General features: G+C 30.5%; 1 protein-coding gene across 1 annotated transcript; it reads right to left on the reverse strand.

The window, feature by feature from the left end:
• Positions 1 to 4899: 4899 nt before the first annotated feature.
• Positions 4900 to 5953, reverse strand: LOC143069817 (uncharacterized; the record flags this gene model as incomplete). The annotated part of the gene is made up of 1 exon (XM_076244622.1): positions 4900 to 5953. A coding segment is annotated over one exon (924 nt), but the record flags the coding sequence as incomplete, so codon positions are not given.
• Between the last annotated feature and the right edge of the window lie 3909 nt (positions 5954 to 9862).

The following is a 9862-nucleotide window of genomic DNA, read 5'->3' on the forward strand; positions in this document are numbered from 1 at the left end:
TTAACAAACAAAAAAAAATCATATTTAATTTATATATATTTCGTTGCTAATGATCTTATAACAAAAAAGGTACATTTTAGGCTGATCTTTCTTTAAGAGTACTCACGGATCTTCTATAGCTGGAATTACCATAACTTTTGATCAGCTTACCATATTACAACATTGTTTTAACTGTTAGTAAATAGGTGTAAAAATTCAATTTAAAATTAGTAATTACTGGGAATAACTGGGCCGTTTCAGGAATTACTTGTATTTACTAAGTACATCAGGGATTACATGTTATTCCAAATTTTAGTAATAACATGTAATTCCTAATTTCACCTATTTACTGTAACATACATATGATTAGGACAATGTTGATAATAAATATTATGAACATAGTTTAATCTCAATTGTTTAATACGATTTTCAATATTAACATAACCAATACTGTTCAATACATTATGGTAAACTTTTGATTTATATCCAGTTTTTTTTTTTTTATAAATCTAACACATTTACAGCGCATGGCTCGAAAATATGTAGCATCATTCGTGTGTATTTAAGTCTAGACGCCATCTAATTAACTATCGAGTTGATCTCTGTACAACTCGATGACCATATAAGCGATGTAAACATACATAGAGATAAAAATAGATAAAGCGAAATCGTGTATTTGGATTTTTCTAGGTGTGTTTAATCTCGTATTGTAGAATAAAAATACATGTGTTATCATCGTTTTTACCTGTATAAGAATGATTTTTATTGTAGATCGAATCAGTCAATCAAATGATTTACATTTGTTTAACTTTTAATGTTGACATTATTTTCCTTTAAATAACTTGTCACGTGCAATTCATGCGTTATCCATCTCTAGCTAGGGGGTTAAATTAAAGTTTACATGCCGATGATACAGATTCAATGAGGTCGAATTATTCACCTTTATACAGTCAGGATCCTACTTCGTCAGAATTACCTCTCCACTGCGCCAGTTCATTTTTTACAATCGTAGAAATGGAAGCCATTGTAGGGATGACGCGCTACCAATTTTGTTCATGGAAACCGATAAATTTATCCACATTGCACCATTACGATCCTTATATATCAGTTGTATTTTAAAAGACAAATGTATCAACTAGCTAATGAGCATCAGTTAATGATCTTGTCTGCATTGATTCAACTTAAAACTATTGTCTGATCGGTTGTCAGGTGGAATTTTCGAAAATTCATAAACATTTAAAAAATTCTAATCAAAAATTTCGTGGAAGGGCAGACTAGATTTTTGTAGTGTATAAAGACTATAAACCCTAGTTTTCACACACAAAAAATTATATTTTTTCAAAGATATACATTTTCATCATCCAACTTGAAAGACTGTCGTCAAGTACTTTCATCAAAAAATAGCTATTCGAACACACCTTCTCTGTTTTTGTGACTCATAAGTTAGGTATTTCACTTGACCCATATATTTCATCTTTTAGTACTGTTATTTTTTTTGTGTTATAAAGTTAATCTGTAGCTTTGATATATAAAAATAATAGAATCTGAAGCGAGACGATGTATGAAATAATCCTACTTTGTACGATATCAAGACAAAATATTCAACTCAAACACGCCCTAACATAAAAAAGGTGCACTCGATTTTCTCTTTTCGATACAATTGTTACCCATTTTTAGGAATTTTTTCTTGAGTAACATAATGGAAGGGCAGACACGAAAATTTTTGAACTAATAGATTGATATGTTATAGGTCCGTGGTAATTTTTTTCCAAAAAAATCGGAGGTTATGCATTTTCTTCATCCAACTTGAAAGATACCCATGTCGTCGACTTGAAATCTAATTGTTCTGCTTAACTATGTACTAGATAAATTGAAAACTTATGCAAATGGTGTTTTTAAAATAAAACACCTCGTAATTGAGAAGAAAATTGTAATTTTCTTTGTTTCTACTAACTTTTAAAATTTTTGTCACTATAGTAAACAATACAGTACACATTTATCGCCTTCTCTAACAAAGAGCTTCGATTCTTTTGTTCTATTTCAACCGGGTTTCCGACTGTATAGCTTGCCGTTCGATGTGAGCCAAGCACGGTAGGTATAGTGTCCGGCATGGATCGTGGTTTTTCGAGTGATTCGGTCCGTTTTTTTCGAGTATAGTTCGGGCTTTTTTGAGTGATAAAACATGCGATAAGATCAATTAACTGCTATTTTGTAATTACAATAATTTTTTCATGACTACCCAACTTATTTTGATTACTAATAATAATAATGCTATACATGTTTTGATCAACAATGAAACACAATTTCCTTGTATCTAACAAATAAAATTAGTGTTTATTATTGTCCGGGCTTTTTCGAGAGCAACTAGTTTATAACTGTAATCAAACGAAGGACAGTATCATATCTTCCCAACAAATCACAAAACCATATTACTACGATGATTAAAATTAACCTTTTTCAAGTCAATACTTAACGGAAAACGTTCCACTACAACTTTCAAGTATTAAATTAGAAATTAGTATTGAATCCTTTATGAAAAGTCATTAGAACATAGTGCAGGAGACTCATAATCTTTTTAACATCATTTCATGGTTCTTTTGTTGTCAAAGTTAATAATCTTTTTTTGTGGAAAACCCCGGAGTTTTTATACGGGACGTATTATGGTATACCGCTGTCCGTCCGTCGTCAGCAAGTCGGGGAAACAACTCAAAAACACTACAACCAATTTACATGAAACTTCAGAGAATTGATCTATTGTATCCACCCATTTCGAATTTCATAAATTTTAGATTTTATTAAAAACTAGATTAAAATTTTACACGAAACTTTGGTGACCGATAAACATAGAACCTCCCTTAAGTTTTTGTTAAATTTTTGATATGACATTCAGATATTATTGATAGGTGTCATAACCAGTGAGAACGGATATCGCTTGATATCAACTCTAGTTATTTGGATAAGCAAATCAAATTAACGCAGATTTTCGTATCACTTTTTCGTATCACACTCTGTGCAGAGTGCTACGATAAATGTCTATTCATGCAAGATATAGATAATAAGCCACAACCTTAAGAGAATGAACTTTATTCTTTGAAAACGCTACGGACGTTGCATGCGCTCATGCCGCAGCTGTTTATCAAAAACACAATATGAAAAAAAATACTGGACAGCAGAGAAGAATCAGAAAAATGCTATATATTTTTGTCGTAAAGAAAATACACTTAAATTGTACTAATAATTGTTTTGTCTCTTGACAAAGTTTCGTGCAAAACCGCGAAGATGTATACGTCAATGCCGCTTTAAATCTTTATAGGGAATTCCTTCTTTTTTTGCAAATCCATGATATTAAATAAAAATAAAAAATTATTTTAACAATATTTCAGCAAATTTTACAGATCTAACATTGCTCGGCTGATGTTTAGAGGAGTTGTATATATATTCATTCATGATTTTTCATTTAATTAACATTCACATCTGACATTTGAAAAATTTCAAAAGAGGTATCGTGACAACTAGACCTGAAAAAAATATATGTTTATGATTTTTTTTTACATTTAATTGAAATACTCATGAACATATATAATAGCATAATTAAAATATGTTTTGTTCATTTGTTTTTAAATATGTATCATTACAGATTACTGTTTATTGATGAATTTTCTGCAATTTTATTATATTTCTATTCATGCCATATATTTTCATACATTTCAGGTTAAAGTGCTGCTAAAAAAGTGATCACTTTCAATAGTCGACCAAAAATGGTTTGCATTACCAATATATTCTTTTACCAGCTGTTTATAACAGATATATATTTACAACCATCATATGCTGAAGGTAAATTATACAACAAAACAAAGCACAAAAAAAAAGTCGTAAAAAAGAAGGGTTGACTGCGACTATTAAATAATTGTCGTCCTTCCTTCCTAGGAATTGTGAAGACTTCTCACCAAAAACTGGTTAAGGTTGGAGAACAGATAACATTAGGTTTTTTCAGTAAGGTTATCATCTCCTATTTTGGCAGCGAACTGTGAAGGATTTGTTACCACCATTTCGTCCAATACAAATACAAAAAAGGGGTCACACACAAGTACAGTGGTTCTACTACATCTGTACCATCACTGTTCATATCAACTACACAGTAAGGACCATGACACTTGCCATTGTTTCGCAAGTAATGCCTTTGGAACAGGACAAAGTCATAGCATTGTATTGGGTGTAAAAAATAAGTGTCATTTATTAATATTTAGGATTGAGTGTTCATTATAAAGGTAAATTGAGAGAGAAAAATTGCTCTTAACTGAATATACTATAGTGCCTAACATAACAAGATTTTGTGATGGAATTTGATGTTTGCTATACCACTGTTTATTTCAACGCACTTTATGAGAAGTACCAATCGAAATGAAAATTTTTGCAGTGTTTTGAGAAAAGATTTTACTTTGTAGTAACGTATTGTTTTGGAAACATATTATGTTTTATAAGGACAAATTTTTTGATAAAGTCAATAATTATGTGGACTTTTGAAGCTCAAACTTTGTATGGCCTTAAATACATAAATGAAAGATTCAAAAACTGTACTAATACAGAACGACATGTTTATGAAATTATAGCAAAACTTTTGGTTGACAAATTTTTATTCGTTATTGCAAAAAAAAAAAAAATTTTGAATATCTTACATTTTCTCCCTACCCAGTTTACCCCTATTACTTATTATAAGTTGGACCAGTCATTGTTATTGAATATTACGCAATTTGATTGGGTTAAGTTATTATTAGTTTACCTTCAAACTGTTAATGCTTTACATACATGACTATTTATTAAATCAGAACGTGCATGAATATGACAATAACTGAAATGACCTTCAACTGGACACTGGATGTATCTTTATTTACCAAAGTCATAACAACTATAGACATATAAACTACACAAAGTATACATAGATAGCAGAAGGTAATGTGTTAAACATATTACATCATGTTAGATCTTAATTTTTGTGCACGAAATATAAATTTACCCAAATTACATAATTCTCTAAGATTATTAGAACTCATTAATTGTATATATTTATACATAGAAGGTTTTCTCCAATAATATGGTTTAAATAAGATCTAAGACCTTGATAAGTAGGAAATTTTAAAATAAAATGCATCTCATCTTCAATGTCATTTTTACAAAAACTACATAGTCTATTACTTCTTGGAATTGCAGAATAGCGACCACATTCTATAGCTAAATCATGACTACTAAGTCTTATTTTGGTAATACATGTCTTATAAATAACTGGTATTGGTTTACATAAATAATTTTGTAAACAAAAATTTTGAACCATATATCTATAACTTGTACATTTAACTAAATTATTCATTTGGCTGCCAAAATCTTGCTTCAGACAATCAAACAGGCGTTGTTTAATTATCAAGTAAAAACTACTGGAGAGCTTACTATCTAAAAATAAACCTTGATTATACCAAATATCACCTAAACCTTTACTGAGCAACTCATTTTTAATAAAATACAACCAATTTGTCTTATTATTTGGACATTTTTGTAAATCGTCATATAAAAAACAGTAACAGTTTTTCAAAATACAGTTTGTAATACACAACAGCTTAACCCAGTATTTAAAAATTCGACATTTTCTGGTGTGCAATAATGGCAATCTACCTAGCTCGTAGTACACCATGACATTACTAGTAGAGCTTTTTACTTTCATAATATTTTTACAATAGCCCAGATGTATCCTTTCTATAGCTGGTGCCTTGTGAGCACCCCAAATTTCACAACCATAACAAAGTACACTGTTTATATAAGTATCAAAAAGCGAAAGTAAAGTTACAAAATTCAAATATATATCTTTAACATTTCTCCTTAAGGCAAACACAGCTTTTCTACCCTGTTCTGAGAGTTTCTGCTGTAACACAATATATTTACCATTAAAAGGAGTAGGTCCGGTAAGGCCCCTTTTTGGCCCAAAAATATAACAGTTTTACAAAATTGTTAAAATGTAAACTTTTAGTTATTTATTGGACAGTTGGATGCTTCTGCTACATAAATATGGGCTGTTTTTTGACAATACAATGCACATATATCGGGTTGTAGCACCATTAAGTCATGCTAAATTACTGAAATCTTCAAAATTCTATCATTTTAGTTAAATTTTATACGGTTTCCGTGTAAAACGAAAGTGGCCGCATTCGTGTTCATCCTTAATATTGCAATGTAAGTTGTATTTTATGATAATACATAACATATATAAAGGTTGTGGATGAACACGGATGCGGCCACTTTCATTTTTGACAAAAACCATCTGAAAAGTGACGTTTTTTGGCATATTTGAGAGATTTTTCATATTTGAGCTTCAATCGGATCGTTTTTAATGACTTAATCAGTTAAAATCTTTCACATAAACTAATTGAATCAAGTGAAATAGACACTTAAGTGTTTAAAAAGTGGTCAAAATCTTTCTTCAGATGAAACTGAAATTTGAGGCCAAAATGAGTCCTTACCGGACCTACTCCTTTAACAAAATACCAAGATAACTAAACTTATCTACAACTTCTATTTCCTGGTTATTATAATACCATTTCTCATTGTCATGTATTTTTCCACCCTTTCTAAAAACAACAATTTTCGTTTTTGCTATATTCACACTAAGTGACCATTTGGAGGTATAATCATACAAAGTACCAAGTAATGTTTGTAATCCAGATACAGTTTCTGAAAAAATAACCATATCGTCAGTGTACATTAGTAAAAATAAATTTAGTTCCTTCATATCATAAGGAATAGAGTCACTATTTATAAAAGCCATTTCACAATCATTGACATACATAGAAAAAAATATCGGTGATAATACTTCACCTTGCATCAAACCTACTTCGTTAGTAAAATAATCAGAATTGAACCCATCAACACTTACACAAGAAGTGACATTAGAATACATTGCTTTGATAACCATTAAAAATTTACCTTGTATACCAATTTTTGATAGTTTATACCATAACATATATCTTTGAACAGTGTCAAAAGCTTTCGTGTAGTCTACGAAACAACAATAAAAACGATTTTTGGCTGATAAAGATTTGAAAATTAATGATGTAAGAGCAAATATAGGATGAGTCCATGTTATATTTTATCAATGAAAGTATAGGTATGAAAGGTAAGAATTGCCAATTCTCCTATTACCACAAATTTTTCCAAATACACAGTAGATAGATTATTTTTTAATAGTCAATTGCGGAGAAAAGCAGAAAAAGTTTACAAATAAGACGTTTTATTCCAATCAACAAGTCATTTTTCGGAGAGAAATGCCAAAATACACTTTACACACGGCTACGCAAGGTTAAATAATTATTTATCTTACAAAAAAACAACATTTTTCAGTCTCATAGGAACATGCTAATTACAATTAATCCCAAACTAAGGTAGTCATTAAATAAAGTCAAAATATGTCCGATCTACCTATTTTTGGAGCAAAAAAGTCAATACGATCGTTTTAAGGTCAATTTCGTCTACTTCACAAAATCTTGTTAGGCACTATAACTTATTATAAAAGTCCGTCAGAAAACACTTAACTTGAAAGGATGACTATTGAATTGTTTCCTCCGAGGGTATCACCAGCCCAGTAGTCAACACTCGGTGTTGACATGAATATCAATAATGTGGTCATTTTTTTATAAATTTCCTGTTTACAAAACTTTGAATTTACCGAAAAACTAAGGATTTTCTCATCACAGGCATAGATTACCTTAGCCGTATTTGGCACATTTTTTTTTGGGGATTTTGGATCCTCAATGCTCTTCAACTTTTTACTAGTTTGGCTTTATAAATATTTTGATATGAGCGTCACTGATGAGTCTTATGTAGACGAAACGCGCGTTTGGCGTACTAAATTATAATCCTGGAACCTTTGATAACTATTTATACCACTGGGTCGATGCCACTGCTGGTAGACGTTTCGTCCCCGAGGGTATCACCAGCCCAGTAGTCAACACTTCGGTGTTGACATGAATATCAATAATGTGGTCATTTTTATAATTTTCCTGTTTACAAAACTTTGAATTTACCGAAAAACTTAGGATTTTCTTATCCCAGGCAAAGATTACCTTAGCCGTATTTGGCACAACTTTTTGGAATTTTGGATCCTCAATGCGCTTCAACTTTTTACTAGTTTGGCTTTATAAATATTTTGATATGAGCGTAACTGATGAGTCTTATGTAGATTAACGCGCGTCTGGCGTACTAAATTATAATCCTGGTACCTTTGATAACTAATTTCAATTATACATGTATCTTTTTAAATGAAAATACACGGATTTATTATTTCATTTTTTTATGTTATTGCCTCTGAATTACAGTTAAAAATAGTGTTACATTGATTATAGTAAATCTAAATTGAATATCTACGTAGTAAGGGACTTATCATTTTTTACATGAGAAGGAGGGGAGCTGGTAATTTTGAAATCAAATCAAATCAAACATACAAAAATTCTTAATACCCCCATAATATTTCACTATTTTTATTTGATCCCCCCAGTAAAAACATTTTAAAAAAATGACCCTTCTGTATTAAACATGCTAAAATTTTAATATGCAAATCACTTATGTTATTTCACGAAAATATTGAAAATTAAATGTTCTGAGTGGATTGAGTCCAAAAACATATATGAGGGAAAATTGTCTTGAAGTAGGTCTCTTCCATAACGCCTCTTCCATCAATTTAAGAAGGTAGAGCAAGCTACTGCTTTGAGTACTTTTTTCTGACTTTTTTTTCCAATTTCCTATATTGTGCTATTAAAGAAAACATTATTGAAACCTCAATTGAGTCGCTAAACTTTTTTTTTTATGGATAGCTATATATAGTTCATGCTTTAAGCTTGAACAATTCAATTACTCATCAATTGTCACATTTCATTCATAAATGTGTGATAGTAACCTCAAAATTTAATTTTTTAGGCTAAAAAGTGGAAATTTTGAGGGAGTAAGAGGTATAAATGGACCTAAAGGGATCTTGTAATGAAAACAAAAAGATACATTAGTGGTATTCATCATCTCAGAATCATCTGCTGTATCAAAATTCAACTGTTTGTATCCAGATTAGAAGAATATTTAATCATTTATTGGAGAATTTATTGCTAGATACACTATATTCTTTTATGATGCGGCGTGATTTGTATTTTTAGACAAAATGTTGCACAAATTGCTGTAGATTTCTTTTAATGATTGTTAATTTAGTGATTAAAGTGAGTAAAATACATGTAAATTAAAATTTTAAACTTGTTGCCTTTTGTTAGCTATTATTCGTGTGTTTTTTTGTCAATTGTGTTCTCCTATTTATTTATATTGTAGTCCTGTAATGTTGTGTTGTCATTTAATGTTATATGTCACATGGCCATAAAAGAGGGAGGTTTGGCATGCCACAAAACCAGGTTCAACCCACCATTTTTTCCTTTAAAAATGTCCTGTACCAAGTCAGGAATATGGCCATTGTTATATTATAGTTTGTTTCTGTGTGTGTTACATTTTAACGTTGTGTTTCCGTTGTGTTGTTTGTTTTCTCTTATTTTTTAGTGTGAATTCACATTACTATAAGACGTGTCACGGTACTTTTCTATCCAAAATTCATGTATTTGGTTTTGATGTTATATTTGTTATTCTCACAGGATTTTGTCTAATGCTTAGTCTGTCTCTGTGTGTGTTACATTTTATTGTTATGTCGTTGTTCTCCTCTTATATTTAATGCGATTCCCTCAGTTTTAGTTTGTTACCCCGATTTTGGTTTTTTGTCCATGGATTTATATGTTTTGAACAGCGGTATACTACTGTTGCCTTTATATATATATAACGACTTTAAAATTACTCGGATTTTGCATTTTTGCACCTA

The sequence above is a fragment of the Mytilus galloprovincialis genome, chromosome 3, assembly GCF_965363235.1.
Source record: "Mytilus galloprovincialis chromosome 3, xbMytGall1.hap1.1, whole genome shotgun sequence".
NCBI classification, from domain to species: Eukaryota; Metazoa; Mollusca; class Bivalvia; order Mytilida; family Mytilidae; genus Mytilus; species Mytilus galloprovincialis.